This window comes from Alternaria infectoria, assembly GCF_024043175.1.
Source record: "Alternaria infectoria strain BMP 0036 chromosome Unknown scaffold_14, whole genome shotgun sequence".
NCBI classification, from domain to species: Eukaryota; Fungi; Ascomycota; class Dothideomycetes; order Pleosporales; family Pleosporaceae; genus Alternaria; species Alternaria infectoria.
Window position 1 is genome coordinate 368283 of NW_026250703.1, and position 18690 is coordinate 386972.

The 18690-nt window shown below is 52.6% G+C and overlaps 5 protein-coding genes across 5 annotated transcripts; 2 read left to right on the top strand and 3 right to left on the bottom strand.

Moving 5' to 3' along the window:
- Positions 1-461: 461 nt before the first annotated feature.
- On the bottom strand, positions 462-1296 carry J4E92_007905 (uncharacterized protein; the record flags this gene model as incomplete). The annotated part of the gene is made up of 2 exons (XM_051499265.1): positions 462-944; positions 988-1296. The coding sequence occupies 2 exons, from the start codon at positions 1294-1296 to the stop codon at positions 462-464; spliced, it is 792 nt and encodes a 263-aa protein (XP_051350514.1).
- A 1104-nt stretch (positions 1297-2400) lies between these two features.
- Positions 2401-3388, top strand: J4E92_007906 (uncharacterized protein; the record flags this gene model as incomplete). Its single annotated transcript, XM_051499266.1, has 2 exons — positions 2401-2845; positions 2901-3388. 2 exons carry the CDS (start codon positions 2401-2403, stop codon positions 3386-3388), a joined length of 933 nt encoding a protein of 310 aa, XP_051350515.1.
- Positions 3389-8045: 4657 nt separating this feature from the next.
- Positions 8046-10666, bottom strand: J4E92_007907 (uncharacterized protein; the record flags this gene model as incomplete). Its single annotated transcript, XM_051499267.1, has 4 exons — positions 8046-10096; positions 10153-10263; positions 10349-10511; positions 10574-10666. 4 exons carry the CDS (start codon positions 10664-10666, stop codon positions 8046-8048), a joined length of 2418 nt encoding a protein of 805 aa, XP_051350516.1.
- Positions 10667-11233: 567 nt separating this feature from the next.
- Positions 11234-13527, bottom strand: J4E92_007908 (uncharacterized protein; the record flags this gene model as incomplete). Its single annotated transcript, XM_051499268.1, has 2 exons — positions 11234-12142; positions 12190-13527. The coding sequence occupies 2 exons, from the start codon at positions 13525-13527 to the stop codon at positions 11234-11236; spliced, it is 2247 nt and encodes a 748-aa protein (XP_051350517.1).
- Positions 13528-14231: 704 nt separating this feature from the next.
- Positions 14232-18011, top strand: J4E92_007909 (uncharacterized protein; the record flags this gene model as incomplete). The annotated part of the gene is made up of 5 exons (XM_051499269.1): positions 14232-14752; positions 14801-15454; positions 15500-16603; positions 16654-17165; positions 17215-18011. The coding sequence occupies 5 exons, from the start codon at positions 14232-14234 to the stop codon at positions 18009-18011; spliced, it is 3588 nt and encodes a 1195-aa protein (XP_051350518.1).
- Positions 18012-18690: the final 679 nt, after the last annotated feature.

Below are 18690 nucleotides of genomic sequence, written 5' to 3' on the forward strand. Positions count from 1 at the left end.
AGGAATCTCTTTGAAAGTTATCATGTGTTTGATACCCCGAGCAGTCTCGTCAACGGCGAAATGAGACAGATGGAGATGACTTGCGACGTCGAAGAACTAAGCCCATTCCAGGGTCTCAAAGACCTCCAGCGCCATTTTGTCTGCGTCACTAGCGAATGACTCTCGCGTTATGTGAGATTGTCGAGTGTGAAGTGGGCCCGTCTGTGATAACAAATATACCTTTAGGCCGCTATAGACGTGCCACATGCAATATGTCTCCTGCTCGCACAAATGATCGTTTGTCTGGATTCTCATAGACGGCTTGACGAGTTTATCGACATTGTCTTTGACATCGCCGTAGTAAAAGAAATCGTGCATGCGAGCGTAAAGCAGTGCCGGAAGAGTCCAAACAGGGTAATCCTTGGCGGGGTATCTAATCATCTCCGTCAGCTTGTGTATACGGGCACTACAATGGCTTAGCCTTACTTCTTGGGACGAACGAGCATCTGATCGAATTGATTCTCAGCAGATCGCACCAGATCGACGGCCGTATTGGAAAGCACTGCCGCGCGTGTGAGACCTTCACCTGTCTGCCGATATTCATCCCACTCTCGCACAATCCATGCTCGCACGTCGTAGATCTCCTCAAGAAATGTCGCGATAGCGAAGAAGAAGTCGTGCTCGAGACTCTCCTCGTCTTGCTCAATCGGGATAGGGTCGACTTTGGGCAATTGCTTCTCCTTAACTTCGGTGATGAGTTCGTCCAGTGGGTCCGTCTCTTCGACCGTAAGCCCGGCGAACCTGTTTTGTAGCTTGATGTTCTCAGAAACTACTGGCGTCTCTGGTATCAGAGGCTTCAGCAGTTTTGCCGCCTTTTCCAGAACGGTGATAAAGTAGGAGTGCTTGTGGTTGCTGACGTAATCGGTCGAGTGTCCTCTCAAACCAACTGGCCACTTTGCTCCGAGCTAAGATCACTCGGTCAAAAACCTTTTCTAGCGCAGCTGGGACTTCGATCTTGGGATCAAATGAAGCAATGTGTTCAGCCATCTCTACGAACTCGGAGACGCGTATGGGATATTGAGCTGGGGTCACAGGCTCCGGCGTCTTCTTGGCTGGCTTACGAGCTTTGCCTGCCTTTCCCCTCTTCCGCGGCGCTTTCTGCTGAGGCTCAGGCTCGGTGATAGCTCTGATGTATCCGCATTTCCCCGATGTCCATGCGAGCCAACCAGCGATGTACTCCGTGTCGTTTTTGTAATTTCGGTACGTTAGAATTAACGATCTTCGGTTTAGAACATCACTTTCGAGTGATGGGTCCATGGCGATTGAAGAGAGTAATGTTGTTCGAGAAGCACTTTCAAGTATTCACAAGGATCACAGACAATGGCGGTTGGGTCTGCGTTGACGCAGAGTACTCGGAGAACAAACGGTGAGGTGACACGGGAAGCGGAAGGCGGCACGGATCAGGGGCGGTGGGGTAAGGTCGTCGGACTAACCCTGAAAGGGCCATGGCGCCCCCACTGCACCCTTCCAATGGAATCATGGCGAAGGTTCCAAGACCCTGAAACTCTCCATCTTCTCCTCTGTTCTCTTCAAGCTGCATGAAATGCGTGGCACATGGTTTCGAAATGCTGTCGTCGGCCTGCCACTGCGCAGACTGGTCATGAGAAAATTCAGCTTGCGTGAAAGTTAGCGGACGCTTTGCCGGGCTTAGGTTGGAACGCGAGACGTCGGGTAGTCGAAGAGCTGCGGTGACCGACCTGCATCAACAAGACCTTATCATCATTCCATGGACGTGCAAGCCTTCGTTACACCCTTGCCGAAGGGAGGCTGGGGGCAAGAATGATGCTCCAGGCCTGATCACCTAGGTAGCTTCGCAAAAGAAGCTTGGTTGCGGGAGTTAAGATTGGTCGCTGGTGTATCTTCCAGTTACTACATCCTTATACGTCCCGGACCCGATACTCTTGGCCCTCGTCCCTCCAGCAGGTGTTCGTTCAAGGTTCTCCTCGATTGTGAGCGTGTCGTTGCTTTGCCGACGTGGATGATCTGTGCACGCACGCACACCTGGGAACTCAGACGCGTTTGGAGCAGAGAACGCGACATCCATCAATCAGATGGTTAAACCCATGCACACCTGGTGTGCTCGTTATCGCAGTTCTATGCACCGGTTAATGAACAATTTCAAAAGCCTCAGTCCAGACTCAGCGTCGTGACGTGGTGTTGAATTACTACGATGACGCTCGATGACGATCGCATCAAATCCCAACCCCACCAAAACCGGCCCCTACAATTACTACCCCCCGATCGACAGAGATGTTCAAAACAACCATCATCAGATCTTCGAACTTTGTTTTCCGGAAGCCAATCACCTCTTCTACCCTATTCAGGCCAATTACACGTACCTTTAGTCACACTACCTCCAAGATGAGTGACAACAAGGGCCCAGTTACCGCATACCCTGCCACAGAGATCACACCTCAAAACCAAGAAGGCGGCCCTGGTTTAGACGCAAAGACCGACCAAAAAGCAGAATGGTCGCGTCTCGAGTTCTGGGACGAAAACCAGAAACCCTACCTCAAAGAGTATGAAGGTCGTGGTTTGATGCAAGGCAAGGCCGCGTTGATCACGGGTGGAGACTCTGGTATCGGACGCGCTGTAGCGATCCTATTCGCAAGAGAAGGCGCCGATGTCAGCATCGTGTACTTGCCCGAAGAGGAGGAGGATGCGCAATACGTCAAGAAGAAGATCGAAGAAGCCGGCCGCAAAGCAAACCTTATGCAACTTAACCTACGGGAGAGGAAGAATTGCGAGCAAGCCGTCGAGCAACACATGAAGGTCTTTGGCAAGCTGAACGTCTTAGTCAACAACGGTAAGATACCATAACTATCACATGACTTCCGAACCAGCGTGCTAACATCCAACAGCCGCCATGCAAGAAGCCTGCACAGACATAACCGAAATCGACCTGGACGTAACCGAAAAGACCTTCCACACCAACGTCATCTCCATGTTCGCCATGTCCAAATACGCGCTCAAGCACATGAAGCGCGGCGACTGCATCGTAAACAGCGCCTCAGTCGCATCCTACATGTCCAACCCCATGCTTCTCGACTACGCCTCCACAAAGGGCGCCATCGTAACTTTCACCCGCGGTCTTGCGCAGCAGCAAGCGCCAAACGGAATCCGTGTTAACGCTGTGGCACCCGGTATCATTTGGACGCCGCTGCAGCCGGCGACGAAGAATAACCCGGCTGATGCGATGGATAGCTTGGGTGTGGGCGCTTGCCCGCTGAATCGTCCGGGCATGCCGGTCGAGATGGCGACGTGTTATGTGCATCTTGCTAGCCCGTTGGGGAGCTATTGTACGGGTGAGGTAATCCACGGGAGTGGAGGAATCGAGATGCAGGGTTAAGAGGGGTCCGAGGAGGGGGTAGTAATGACGTTGGAATGAGCCAGATGAGATGACGAGAACGACCTCATGATAGATCGGGTTAGCGTAATACAAGCATACGATTGAGCCCGGGCAATACACGCGTGTTCTTCTCGAAGTCTTCCTGTATGCTAGCCCTAATATAGCAGGGCAACGATATCACTACTGACTCCAGCCTTTGGATGATAGCAATAGCTTGGTATAAGCCTCGCGCCTCCAAAAGCCTCTCCTTCGACACCTTTCGCACGCATGTTGTTGCTGTCTGCTACTTTTAGGAGACCAGACACAAATAGAACATGACATCAACCGATCGCAGTTTTTAGTTTGAACAAAAACAACGTAGGTGATTAAAGAAGGAGAGAACAATCTTTGAGCCAGGATTTATACACCCACAGCAAACGAATCCCAGAACGAGGCAAGCATCAAGACATTGGTGTAGTCTTTCAACACACCCAACGCACCCGCATGTCGCGAAGGAAGCCGTATTTTGAGTCCCCCAGACCGGAGTTTTGGCCATGAGTTCATCGCATAGCATTTTTGGACAGCTTCGTCGCTTTCATCACGATCTTGAACGCCCGTTTTGATCGCAGCAAAGCCCGCAAGCTCCCCATCGCCAGCTTGTCGACGTTTTTAGAAGAGGGAAGAGACACTTTCCATGAAGCTGTGCTCCAGAGTTTTTTGGAGATGCGGAATTGGCAATACGTAGATGAGAAAGAAGGAGACGGCGCAAAGGGGAGATTTATATACACCTCTCCCGAACGGCGCTCATGATTTTGAAGCGTATATATCTCGGATATCTCCAACAGCACACCAGAGTAGTTTATCCAGTTTCTTTTAGAAGAGCGACAAGATGGTCACCATGAGCCTTCGAACTGGTTCTTTGGATATCCGCAGGGCGAATGCGTAGATAAAGAGAAAAAGGGCGGCGAAGAGGGGACATTTACATATGCACTCCTCCCGATGGCCGCTCATCAACTTGAATGTAACTGCTTTTGGCGAATTCCAACAGCACCCCATATTCTGGTTTCATTTGTGTTTTGGAGACGGGGAAGCCGGGAGCCATGCATCATCATTTCCACGCTTTGGATCTGCGGAACAGGAATGTACGGATAAAGAAGAAGCAGGCAGCGAAAACAGGAAGTCTATATATACAGTCCTCCCGCTGCGCGCTCATGTGTCGAAGATGATAGTTTTTGCCGACTTCAACCGCACATGAGATATATTGGGAACTTTTTCTGGCACGTCTTGCCACATACGATGTTGGCCTTTATGCTCGCTTTTCACCGCCGATCGACATGTAGTTGAATACTGTGTTTTTAGGATCTGGTATAACGTATGGATAAGGTTGGAAGATATTAAAGTCTTTCGCCGAGCGCAAGGTCATCGTAGTCCGCTATTGCGGTTTTGGAAAAGAAGAAGACCAGAGAGCCATCGTTCACCTCTGGTTCTATTTTGGTATGTTTAAATAGTAGAGGTGTGTTGTAAAGGAAGAGAAAAGCGAGGAAAAAGATAGGTTTTATATCAACAACAAGGTGGGGATACGGTATAAGCGCGCCGCCACGCCAGCATCCATCATGTGTTCCGGGTTCCATGATTTTAGCAGTCGACACACAGCAACATCCGTAGCTTTCGCCCACTTTTTGGATTTCTGGCGCAGTTTCTCAAATCTCCAGTACTGTGAGCTTCATCTGGCGTGTTTGCAGGTCATTGGACAATGATGCGGTTGTTTTGGGAAGGAGTCCGCGAAACCATGCCGGCCACTCGCCTTAGTTTTGGTATACACAAAGCAGAAGTTTGGAGTGGCAGTCAAAGGAGGGAGAGAGAAGACGGCGGACTTTATGTTTAAAGTCGAAGTAGAGCCTCGTCATCGATACGGTTCTCGAGGCTTTCGGGTTGGACAGTCATGGTTCAAGATATCACCAGTTTTTGGCAAGAAATCGGAAAGACATCAAGTAGTACGCTTTGTCTTTTGGTATACAGAAGTTAGGATTTGTGGAGTAATAGAGAAGAAAGAAGGCAAGGACAAAGGTGGCTTTATATTTGACGGTGAGGTCGGGCTCTGCCATCGTTCGTGTTGGGCATTATTTCGGTCCGAGAAGCCATGGAGCGCCGGGGTAAAACATTTAAGAAGAGCAGGAGGTCATGAGGTGAGTGCCTCCACTTTTCAATAAGAGAAAACATCACATACAATTGTAGCCATGTGATAAGATGATGATGTTTTTTGATATGAGTTGAATTCGTACTATGTCATCTATCGAATATGCCAATGCCCCAGGCCGAGAAGCCATCAAACTCCGCAGTAGTTTTTTTTTGAGAAGAGCAGACCCCATCGGTTGATAGCCATTCGTTTTTGATGAACACAATCCCCAGGTGTAGAATACAGGTAGTAGAAAGCAAAGATGATAGCCCTTTTATATACATCGAAGTAGAAACCCAGCATCCTCCAGCACCCTCGTTCCTCCAGACTAAAAAGCCATGCTTGTCCCTTCTCATCTTTTTAGTAGCGCAGGAAGCCATCGAACTGAGGCGGGTTACAGTTGAAGACTTGGCCAATAGCGCGGGTGAGCTCTTGAGCACGCCAGAAGGTGCCGTTGGCGACCCGTCCCACCAAAAGCAGAACACCATAGCATTGATATCCAAATCTTTTGTGTAAAGACAACGGCTTTACAATTTCCTCCATGGCAAGTAAACAAGCGATCTTTGTGTTGTTGTGTGCCGGAGTCGGAGCGCAGTCATGAATAGATCTGGTCGCGTTTTGAGTCGGGGCGCAGACATAAACAAATCGGGTCGCGTTTTGAGTTGGAAGGTCGTGTCGGATCGAATCTCTTGCGTTCAGAAGAACCAGACCCCATGATACACTACTGTCATTGTTTTCGTGAAACATAGGTGGAGTTGCGTGTCGTCGATAGAAGAAGACGTCCTCGAGGTCGAAGCGGGTTTCTCCGCGCTGGAAGAAAGACTTCTTGATTTGGGTGTACTGCTGAGAAGGCCACTCGCGCATGACGATCTGGAAGAAAGACTTCTTGATTTGGGTGTACTGCTGAGAAGGCCACTCGCACATGTTGAACTTCAAAGTCTTTTTCCAGACCGAAAGTCCATGGCGACAACTGCGCATGCTTTCGTTCTTTCTAGTATCTTCCGAGGTGTTGCCGAACACATACGGAATTGGCTCGTCGGTTTCGATCCGAAGGGTGTGAAGTAGGTTCCAGGTGCCGGGACGACAGGCACCATGACGGGTTATTGGTGCTGTTTTAGCAGCAAGAGGTCTTCTCCGCACATGGAAAAGTCCGTTTAGGATTTTTGAAGACGCACTCGCACATACCAGTTCTCCTGGTGCTTCTCGGAAGAAGAGGCTGGAAGAGCGATCTCTCATGGCATAGTTCAAGAAGCGTTTTGGTGGGAAAGGCAGGAACCATAGGTAGTAGTGGCGATAGTTTTTAGTAAACAAGGAACCGGAGTGTGTGATGAAGAAGAGAAAAACCGGGACGTCGAGGGAAGTTTATATTCCCGCGCGTCCGCAGATCTCAACTCATTGTACTCTTCCTGATCTTCTTCGATGGACAAACCCATATGCTATTACAAATGTCTTTTCGGACAGATCGAGCTGTACGCTTGATGGCAACGTGGGCGCAAGTGGTACGAGTGCTCGAAGATGAACTGTTGGAGCTCGGCAGACAGCCACTCATCCTCGTTGAGGTCGAACGGGAACACCGCGCAATGTCGTGGTGAGGTGTGTAAGGGCTCAGCTCAGCACATGAGTTTCAAGAATGTGGTTTTCGAACTCCAACAAGCACATGGTGGTATGAGTGCCCGAAGATGAACTGCTTGAGCTCGGCAGACAGCCACGCACCCTCGTTGAGGTCGAACGGGAACACCGAGCAATGTCGTGGTGAGGTGTGTAAAGCCTCAGCTCAGCCCATGAATTCCGACAATCGTGTTTTCGAAGTTCCGAAAGCAGGAACCATAACAGAATCGTCGGAGAATTTTTTGGACGCCCGGAACAGGAGAACCATGCATTCCTATCGGGTCCGTTTTGGTGTCCGGACGGCGAGGTCCATGGAGTATGCGTTTCGATGTTTTGAGCTCGCATGGCGAGGACAGCGCCATATGTGCATAAACCGTGCATTTTTCGGAATGAGTTGGGAAAAATGGTGGTAACTGGTGGTCTTTTCGAAAAGAAGGGAGGACAGGGCAACCATGAGATCATCGTGTATGAATTTTGGTAAAAAGGGATGTGGAAGTGTGATGAACAAGAAAGCAAGAAGTGGAAGGAACTGCGCAGTTTATATACTCTCCAGCTTAGCCTCATCACATGTGCGCATGCAAAAAACTCAGCTTCTGGAACCATGGAACGTGGATATCCTAACTGACCAGTCATCCTAACCGGCCAATGCACGACCTCCCTAAACCAAGCACCCTCGCTTCTTAACACCGAGATCCAATCATGCCGCTAACATAACAGCGCCATCCCAAAACGCCGCGCTATGCATCCGCATCCGCATTCTCAAGGACGACTCATCCACGTATCGATGTCGCAATCGTCCTCGTCCTCGTCTGGATTAACCACATCGTCGATATCTTGCTCATCTTCCGACCAATCCGAGTCATCCCAGTTATCAGGTACCCCGCCAGGTGCTTCCTAACCACCCTTCTTCTCCGAAATATCCACACGCTGCACCCTCGCCCTATCCTGACTATCCACATCCTCCATATCCACATCCGAGAACCTGACGTGACTCTGCAATTTCTCGTTCGCTCCAGCATCGATATCCATGAGGTCATCGCCGCGACCAACCGTCTCGCTACTGGCGCTGCTCAGGGTCCCAGTACCAGCACCACCACGGTTCGTCTCGACCATTTCCTGCGTAACAGGCGCGTCGTCGTCGATTTCCGTGTTGGGTGTTAGCGTCGCGGAACTCATGTTTGAATCGTTACGCGGACGGCTGCTGCTGTTGAATTCTTTAGCGCTGATCTCACTCCAACCGTTGTCTTCAAAGGCAGGGGGGTTGGTGTTATCCCACCCGCCTGTTGCTGTGTTGCCGTAATCGCCATAACCTTCCCAACCTGTAGCATTCTCCTGTAACTCGTGGAGGAAGTTGAGGTTGTCCTTTTTGGCAAAGTCTTGGAGGGGTTTGGGCAGCGGCAGGGGCTCGGCGGCAGTAGCGTCTTCGTTCGCGTAGACGAGCAGGGCGGAGCCGGCTTCGGTTGTGGCGCGCTCGATGACTTCTTGCAGGGAGAGGGGGTCGCGGCGAATGACGGGATTAGCGGATTCGCTGTCGTATTGCATACGCCACCATTGGGTTGCGTTGGGGATGTCGGATTTGATGTCTGGGTGGCGGACGTAGACCACGTCCCGACGCGTAGCTACGCCCCAGAGTTGGTATGGGCGCTTCATGGCGTCTTCCGGGGCTTGTCCTTCTGGGTAGACGATTTCGATGGGCTTTGGGGTCTTCTCTTCCACTTTCTCGGTCATTTCGGTTGTCGTATCCATGGCTTGGTCGTCAGTGGTTGCGGCTTCGTCAGCGTTATCGTCTACACGCGGCTTGAAACGTCCAGAGATGCCTAGAATCGCCTTCTGCGCTTGTTCGGTCTGCTCTTCCAAGGTCGCAAGCTTGCCCTCGATGCTGTTGTAAAGCTCCTGCAGTTGGGCTAGTACTTCCGCATCCTTGGGAGAACCACCAGGACTTTCAGGCTCAAAAGCAGTCATGCTTGTTTTGAGCAGTTGCAGCGACTCAACTTTCTTTGCGCCTGCTTTCTTCGGGGTGTGGTACTTTAGTCTCTCCACCTGCGTCTTGAGCGAGACTAGTTGTTCCTCATGCTGCGTGATCTCGCTGTACATACTATCGATGACATGTTTGTTCTTCTCGAGGTACCGATCGATGTATAGGGTGGCTGGAATATGACATCCCAGGTCAGACGTCTGGGTATTTGATGAGGTCAGGCGGAGTATCAGCACGTTACTCGCTTCGCGAATATGCGCACTGGCTCCAGCCGAAGCGAAAAGTGAATCATCCAGGACATCGTATAAGTTGAAGTCGGGCCGAAGATTATTGCGTGTGACGGCGGCGTCAAGCACAAAGCTCTCCTGGGTGGTTCCAGCGACGTCGAAGGTAGATTTAAGATGACCGTTCAAATCGGCATTCGGGACCTGGCTCTGGAAGGCGAAACTCCACGTCACCAGGAACTTGAGCAAATCGTCGTCCGGGTCGTCAAGTGGTGGTTGCTCTCTCCAAGCCTCCGACTCGAGCAGTCCGTTGACCGACCCGTAAATCCGGTCTGTATTATCTAGAAATGCCATGAGTCGCTGTGTCTCGTGAAGTATCTCGAGGTTGTAAGCTTCCGAAAGTCCAGTGCCGTCTTCGAAGATGCGCGCGGTTGCTGTGGGATTGCCTTTCCACCAATTGTCGCCCTGCCAGTAATCATTGCGTAGTACGCCCGGACACAGCAGCGCGTTTCGGAACAGCGGTATCGAATGGAGTATAGGAATGAGGTTGGGAAGGTAGTTGAAGTTTGGCGACGGCTTCAGGATAGCGGGCTGCCCTTCTTCGCGCTTTCGCTGGCTCGGGATAGGGTCGGCGATGATTTCGGTTGTGGTTGGTACTAGAGCCCACTGAGAGGCATCGTAGTTTGCTCCAGTAGCCGGTCTGAAGTTAGCAGAGCCTGTAACTCCCATCTCCTGGCCCTCAATGCCTGAATGTCTGTCAGCACTTGCGACGTGATGCTCGTGGCGCATTCGCTGCACTGACTTTGTATGGGCGCATCGCCGGCTTGTGCTTGTGTGGAGGCGACACTGGTTCGAGAAGGCGGGCGCGTGGGTGCTCTGCTGTTGACGTTGCTATGGGGGTAGTTGTCGAGACCTGGAGCATAGTCAATATTGAATGCTGAAGTCCGCCACTGTCAGCCGTGTCACCTAGGGAGTCTTCCAAGCCTGAGCTGACGTACTGGGAACGTTGGTGTCGTCTATACCATAACCGGCGCCCGCGAAAGCAGTCTCGTCCCACTTGGCCTGTGAGTTGCGCAGATGGGTCTTCAAAGCAGAAATACCTCCTTGGTCCATGCTGCTGAAGTATTTGTCCATAGCAGCCTCGACATTGTTGCCATGGTTCTATACCCGTAGTTAGAAGTTTGTCGCAAAGCGCAAACAGGTTGCGGGCTATTTGGACATACCGCGAGGAGCTGCCTGGCTTCCTGTCTGTCAAGCTGTTCCACCCCGAAATTAAAGAGGAGGTCGATGTTTTCTTCTATTTGGGCGTCCGACATGGTTGCTAGGTGTGTGGTGTAGCGTGCGTGGTGATAGCAATGTTGGCGCAGTTCAGATCTTTGATGCGGGCGGGCGGCGAGCAAGCCGGCGCAAGTGAGGTGGAACCGGCAGCGCAGGTGCCAAGACGAGCAAACGGCAGCACTCAGGTGTAGCAGGCAGGCGTGTATCGGTCGGGTGTATTGTGGGCAGTCGCGCTCATAGGTGAGGCTGCATGGCGGGGAGCTTCTAGAAGAACGAGCTTCGCGGAGGAGCATGCGGGCAGCGGAGCGATGATGTCGCTAACACTAATGCCGGCGGAGCAGGGGTCAGGCTTCATGGCCGACGGTTGGCCACCCCGCGTCACACAACATTACTTTTTGGAGAATCTTACAATGCATTGAGTGATGTGTAAGATTGTGGTAAAGACGTTACTCGTTCTTATCTATTCATTTCCTGGTATCGACACCTCCGTATCCTTGTGATTGTACATATACTCTTACATCTATATTTTAAAACGTTCAGTCATGTAACCATTCACCGTCTAGGCCCCAGAGAGGGGAAGGACGCCAAATCCCAAACCATCACCTTTACGATGGCACCGAGGGCAAGCCATCTAAGACTTCCTCCTTCTTTTCCTTGGAAAGTGATTCGTCTGGCTTAGATTCCTCACTGTAGGGCTCCTCCGCTGCCTGCTCTTGCGAGACCTCGGTCTTGTCAGAACCTTCAGTCTCCTTCATAGCTTCATGGCCTGGCGCCGCAATCTCTGCGTCTGAGCCAGGACCAAGCGGCCGGAAGACCTGCACGCCCTTCGCGTCATTGAGCTTGTCTTGCTCCTCTCTCCACTTGCGTCCACGGTTGGTGTAGCGCGAGATGACATCTCGGTAGTGCTTGAGACTCTTATCGATCGCTTCCTCGTCTTGTCCGATAAGCTCGTGTCTTCGCGCCTTCAGCGCTGAGTACAACTTCCAACGTGTTTCCGCGGGTATTTCCTTCAAATGGTACTCAAGTTTCCAGTCGTCGTACTCGCTCAGCTGCTCTGGTCGGTCCACGTAGCCTCCATTGACCTGACTGCGGACAGTCAGCGTCCAGCCCATCAAAGGTCCATTGGGGACTGATGCGGGCTGCACGGTATCTTCTGCGCTGGCCTCTTCTCCTTCGGCAGGCTCCGCAATCTCCTCTTGCTCCTCGACAGCTTCTTCGGCAACGGCGTCAGTAGACTCTTCGACATTGGTCAAAGGTTCGTTTTCTTGTGCTGTAGGTTCCTGTGGGGCCTGATCTGCACCGATTTGTTCGTCGACGTCGTCTTGAGCTTCTTGCCAAGCTGCTTGAGCGATAGGGTCGTCCTTTCCAATACCAACAACACGTCGTGCAAACTCTTGCTGGGCGGCCTCTCCAGCGTTTTGTATCTCGTCTGCTTGCTCTTCGGTGACGGGCTCGGCAAACACGTACATGAATGGCGTCTTGCCTTCGCGCGCTTCAAAGTGTAATCGGATGGACTGTTCAATGTTAGTGGAGACCCTCTGCTGGTGAAATGAGAGCTTACTGTTTCAGGGAATGCAGCGGTGGCCTTGGTAAGGATTTCATCAACGAGACCCAAAGACAGCTTGAACTCTTGGTCTCCTAGCACCGTGTCGTGCTGGCCGTGGAGGACAGCATCCATGTCGGAGAGACTCAAGTATTGGAAGCCGAAGATGCGCTCAATGTTGTGGTAAGCAATGAAGATGCCGTCCATGCGTCCCATGCGGGCTTGCAGGGAGTATTTCAGCATGGTCGCGCGCGTCATGTCGTAGAACTCGCGCTCGAACGACTCCCACTCGCCCAGATTGTGACGAAGCTGGTAGCCAGCGCCCTCTTCGTATTCCTTGTGGTTCATGCGGATTGAGATGACAGCTCGCGTCTTCAAGTCAAAGACACCCGTCCCAGGTAACCGCGGATCGATTGCATCCAGCTGCGAGCGCATCAGGAGATTACCCTGCTTCGAGTAGTGGTAGCATCGGCCAGCCTCCTTCTCGACGGCTGCCTTTTCTGGGTTGGACCTTCTGAACTTTTCGAATTCGCTGCGTTCGGTTGTGAGGAGCTTCTCTAGCGAGTGACCCAGCCAGCTCATGATGTTGGGGCTATCGTAAGACTTGTCGGCGTCCAAGGCATAGATACCGTCCCTGTATCGGAGGAAGACGGCACTGGGGCCAAGCGTGATTCGGGAGAATCTGGGCGTAGGGTCAGGAAACTGGCGGGAGAGCATGCCGTGGTTCAGTTTGCGGAAGTTTGAGAGGACGTAGTGGAAGTGCTGGAGCATGCTCGACATACTCGAGGTGGAACCTGTGAACTTTGTGCCAACCTGCTTTGTCAACGCCAGCAGAGTCTCATCCTTGGAGGAGGTCTTGTATTCGCTCAGCGCTTCAAAATCGAATTCGTTCGCCGGCATGATCTTCTCGAGGTAGGGATCGAAGTTGTACACTCGCGAGCGTGGGTCCTGCAGGCGATATACACCGGGGTTGAAGAGGACGCGGTCGAGGCCATACGATAGCATGGGCACGGGTGGCTTCCCGACCTTGATCTCCTCGAAGTTGAGGTCGTCGGGGAACATCTCGCTGATGGGAATCGATTCTCGTTCTTCGTCCTGTTTCTGTCTTCTTGCCCTCTTGTCACCCAGAAGAGCCTCGATGAGGGATTTGGATCCATCTTCCGCCTTGACAGTTTCTTCTTGGCTATCGGAGCTCTTTCCCTTCCTCTTGACCGCGATTTTTCTGGGAGCGACTGGCTTGGATTTGGATGGGGCGGCTCGGGTGTTTTTCAGTCGGGTCTGGCTGCGGGCAGCGCAGAAGAGGCAGACGGGCGTCCTGTGCCATTGCGCGGCTGGCGACAGCTGGCGACGCAGCATTGGAGGGGCGGGGCGGCGTGAGCGTGCGGGTGGCGTTGCACACACGATGGAGGTGACGCTCGGTCGCGACTGCACAGAAAATATGTCGGCGTTTGTTAACGCCGGGCGATCATTGCGATCACCATGTGACGTACAGCCAGGAGTGGACGCGTGGAATGCGACGAGATACCAGAGACCCACCTGGAATCCACCCCTACTCGTCGTATCTCGCCCGTACTGCGCTGCGTATATCTTGTCCTGTCATTTCCCTGCAAACGCCGTGTGATTGTCGGGCCGGTGTGTAGCAGCCCGTCGCCTCTACGCACTGGCAGAACGGGCACCAGCACCATACAAGACTGCAGACGGCCGGCGAAATCACGTCTTCAGTCCTCATGCCACGGAATGATGCGACGTCGTGATTACAGCACGCCTGCCAACCCCCTCCCGCCCCAAGCCGAGCCCGCCGTCTGCACCTGCTGCATCTGCTGCTGCACCTAATTGCTCCGCCGTTGACCTCCGCATTGTCTCGCGTTGCGCCCTCACCGTGATTGGCCCTACCGCCTTTCTGTGCCCAACCCTGCTATTCTGCCCCAATTTCCACCGCAGCTCTTCCGAACCCATCTCCCGACGCGACAATTGCCTCCTTCCCCCAGGAGCCCCTCTGCATGCGATAGTTGTGTCGCCGAGCTCGTGCTGGGCTGCGCGCGCCGATCAGGAATCTCGGAATGTCCAAAGACAAACGCAGGAGCATCTTTGGTCGCGGCTCCCTCAGTGCATTCGCGTCGCAAAGCAACAAAGATGAATCGCAGCCCTCGAATCTGCTGCGCAAGCGGCGCACGGCGTCCTTCATGTCCAACCTGTCCGATGTGTCGCAGTACACCGAGACCGCCTCGACCAACGGCAGCACGGTAGCGGGCAGCAGTCACGTCAGGGAGACGATAGATGGGCAGCGGCCAAGTCTTTCGAAAAACAGCCTCAAGCGCGCCAGCTCCGTCTTCAGCTCCTTCCGCGGCTACAAACTCTCCGCCGACGACGATCCCGAGCCTCTCTCGGCAACATCAACACGAACATCGACTGGCTTTGGAGAATACATATGGGAAGACGTGCACGATCGCCAGGTGCTCCAGCATGGCGAGGTCCAGACGAGCAGCTCCATGTTCAGGAAGAAGAGGGAATACCTGGTGCTGACCGAGAAGCATCTCATCCGGTTCAAAAACCACGCGAAAGCGATCGAAGCATTTCCTGGGTGCGTTCCAGTGTCGACAGTGGCTCATACCAAGACTAACAAGCGCAGGATACCTTCGCCGAACAACCGCATGAGCTACTACCGCCACAGCCACAGCCCCTCGACCGGGTCGTCCCACGAGCTTCAGTCTATGGCTTCGGAATCGTCTGGAGACCGCCACCAAGGCATACCCCTACGCCATATCGTTGCCGTATACCATCTCGACGACGGTCGGCCGCACTTTGCGCTGGAACTCTATTATTTGGACGACGAGACGAACAACGCCTCATCCATGACTCTGCAGTTCGGGGACCCAGAAGAGATGTTCTCATGGCTCAAGGCCATAAGAGAAGCAGCGAATAGGGCACGGCTGTCTGACGCGAAGCCCATCTCCGCACACAACTCCCATCTGGCTGCGCGTGTCGTGGAAGCAGAACGTGACTATGTACCTCCACATTACGCCATATACAAAGTCGTTCTCCGACCGCAAGGAAAGACAACGACGAGAGCCTCAACTGATGATCTTGCCAAAGTTTCTGCTTCAGTATGTTTCCTTGCTATTGGTGTGCACAAAGTACACATTATCCCGTTGTTCAAACCATCCTCACAGCGGTCTTCCAGTCCATCACTGGCCGCTCATAGCACCCAGTCGTCGCATGGCATCCTAACGCTGACTGAAGTATGCGTGACCGAAATCGACGATACCTTCCAGTTAACCTTCCGGTGGGTACCCTCCTGTGCTATGAGAATGCCGCTAACAGCACACAGAAAGCCGCTTGAACGTCCCAAAGTTCTCCATCTGGCGTCATTAGCTTCGCGGGATATCGCCGTCCGTCTGCGATCCATAGAAGCTAGTCTCAGACCTGAGTGGGAGACGCGACCTTTTGACTTCCTTGTCCCAGACGAGGTGTATCATGACGTTGCTCGACAAGAAAGCCCGCATCCGATGGACCAAGATTCTTTGGATAGAACCTTGATTGGATATTGTGTTGCTTACGATGTACAGCCAGAGAACATCAGCTATCAGATCACCTACCCTGCCGAGGATGCACCACGTTTCGAGCTACTACCACCGGTCGGACTGCGCAGAGCCCAGTACAATACCCTCGAGCTGCTCGCCGTCATGCGTGCCTTGCGCTACAACGAGACCTTTGGCGGTATCTCATTCAAAGATGTAAAATTGGATGTCTTGAATGGACTGAAAGATCCCAACGGCGCTGAGCACCTTTGCCTCAAGACAAAACGCGGCACGTATGCGCGGCTGGACATTGAAGAACTGGAGCGGTCCTGTCTATTAGTGCAAGAGATCCGCGCTCTGGCCTTAACGAACCGAAAGCTGCGGAGAATGGACTTTACCTCATGCATATCAAGAAAACCTCGAGACCACGGGGAATCTAGAGGCAGTGCGAGAGATCAGGGTTGCGGCATTGTGGAAGCCCTGTTTCCGCTATGCAAGTACCAGACCACCAATGTCGATTGGATAGCATTGAACAAAATACAACTTGGAGATACAGATTTGGATTACCTCGTCGCAGCAGGTGTCGAGCGGGCTTGCCACTTCCGCGGACTTGAGTTGAGTGGGTGTGGGCTTACGGACCGGTCGCTTTCTCTTGTTCTGGACGCGATCCGCGCGCAAGAAACCACCCTTGAAGCCTTGGATCTATCGTCGAACCCGTTCAGATTGTCACCGAGCATGTTCGATTCTCAAATTGGCGTTTTTGGATACCTCACCAGACTCAACCTGTCGCATGTTGCGCGCTCGTCGGGCCTTGAGTCGCTGATATCGGTCGAAACCTTTGCTGGCTGGAGATTACAGGAGTTGATACTGAGCGGCACCTCGCTCAACTCCGCCATGGTCGACGCAATAGCTGGGTTAGTTCCACTTACTTACCATGCTGCCATCCCTGCTAACCACCGCGTAGTTATCTTGTCAACTACAAACAATCGTCAGCTCTCCGTGAACTACGATTGGATCATTGCTTTTTGACTGGAAGTGACATCGCTTACCTCTTGCACTCAATGACCGAGCACCCTGGAAAAGCTCGCGAGTTACATTTAGATGTCAGCGAGAACCACATCGAAGAAGACCTGGACAAGTTGACCAGGGCGATCTCCAAAGGTCTCGCCCCGTCCAACTTCACCCTCCGCCTGCTAGAGTTCGAAGAGGACGCCGACTTCCGTAAGATGATACTTGCGCTGGCCGCCAATAACACGATTCGACAGCTTGATATCTCACGAGCATCCTTACCATGCGATGCCTCCGAAGAGACTTGTCAGGCGATGGAGAAGATGTTTGCTGATAATACTAGCCTTGAATGGCTTGACATCTCCGGAGAGGACTCCCGTCTCGAGACGACCAAGCTCGGTGTTGGCATCAACCGAGCACTACGGGGGTTGCAGCGCAACAAAACCCTGCGCGCCTTGTACATCCGATGTGAGTTTACATACATCCATACTTAGTGACAGACGACTGACAGCAGCAGATCAAAAGCTCGGTGTCCAAGGCGCCAGCACCCTCGCCGACGTCCTCAAAGTAAACACGACCCTCCAATACCTTTACTGCGAAGACAACGGCATAGCCCTAACCGGCTTCACCGACCTCGTCAACGCCCTCCACCGCAACACAACCCTCCTCTTCCTCCCCACGATGCAAGAATCGCGACAAATGGCCCTCAAGCAAACCGAAGACCAAGTAAAATCCATGCGCGACGACGTCTCCCTCCCCACGTCCTCAAAATCATCCTCCGTCCGCAGCCGCCTCACCAACCGCGTCGTCAGCGGCAAGTCCTCCAAAGAACCAAACTACCCCATGGGCCTTTCAGATCAAGATATTAAGGCTGCGCTTGGTCTTGTAGATGAGAGTTGGGCTCGCCAAGAATACAGACTACAGCAATACCTCCAACGCAACCACAACCTCGCCCACGGCATCCCCACGGCCATGGACGTCGACGAAGAAGACTTTGAGCGGCCCGACACCGCAAACAGCCTCGGCAAAATCCTCGAGAAAGTCACCATTGAAAGCACGCCTACACGGGAGAAGGATGTCCAGCTGGGAATGGGAATGGATATGTACAGCCCGAAGTCGAAGTCGAAGCCCAGTGAGAAGGATGTTCCTCAGCTGGGTGTCTATACCCCCGAGTTTTACCTTCCGGAGTTAAATACGCCGGGGACGGGCACGCCGAGGAGCGAGGTGGTGGATTATGATGTTACGCCGTTGGAGAAGGAGCTCGAGATGAGCTTTGGGGAGAATAGGAGGGCTTTTCCTTTTCCGACGAGGTGATGAGATGGTACCGACATAGGTTCCATACTCGCCTACGCTCACCACCTTCGATTACGATCGCCGCCCATGTATATATAGAAGTTTGTTTTGCATACCGGCCCTCTTGCGAGAGATACTAGGGGGCTCATTCGGCGTTGTGTCCTTCTTCTTCTTCTTCACTTTTATCTTCTAGTTCTTTCGTCATTGCATGCAACAATACGATGGGGGACGGAATATGCATATCAATTTGGATAACGGTTGGGAGTTGGGAGGGGCTTCTGTGATACCATAGATAACCAAATCAACAAAGACATTCGAGAATCTTCTTAATTCCAGCATCTAATCTTCTAGCAATCAATACGGTGAACAGGCGTTCTCGATCGTGAGCTGGAATGTACACCTGCAGTACCCCACATGCCACCCCCACTAAACAAGCTCACACGTCCGAGCTTCAGCCGAAAATGTAGGCTGACATCACCGATGCCGCACATGTTCGCGTCTGCGTTCCGTATCTTTCATCCAATTATCAACAAACATCGCGTCTCATTGCCCAACGAGACGCCCTTGACTGTCGGCGGTTTCGATACAATCTGTGTTTTGCTCAGCAACGTAAAGAGAGCGATTGAGAGATCAATGTCCACAACGCCGTCATGGTGAGACAACATGGTAGTTTGACAAAGGACGACGAGACGAATCAGGC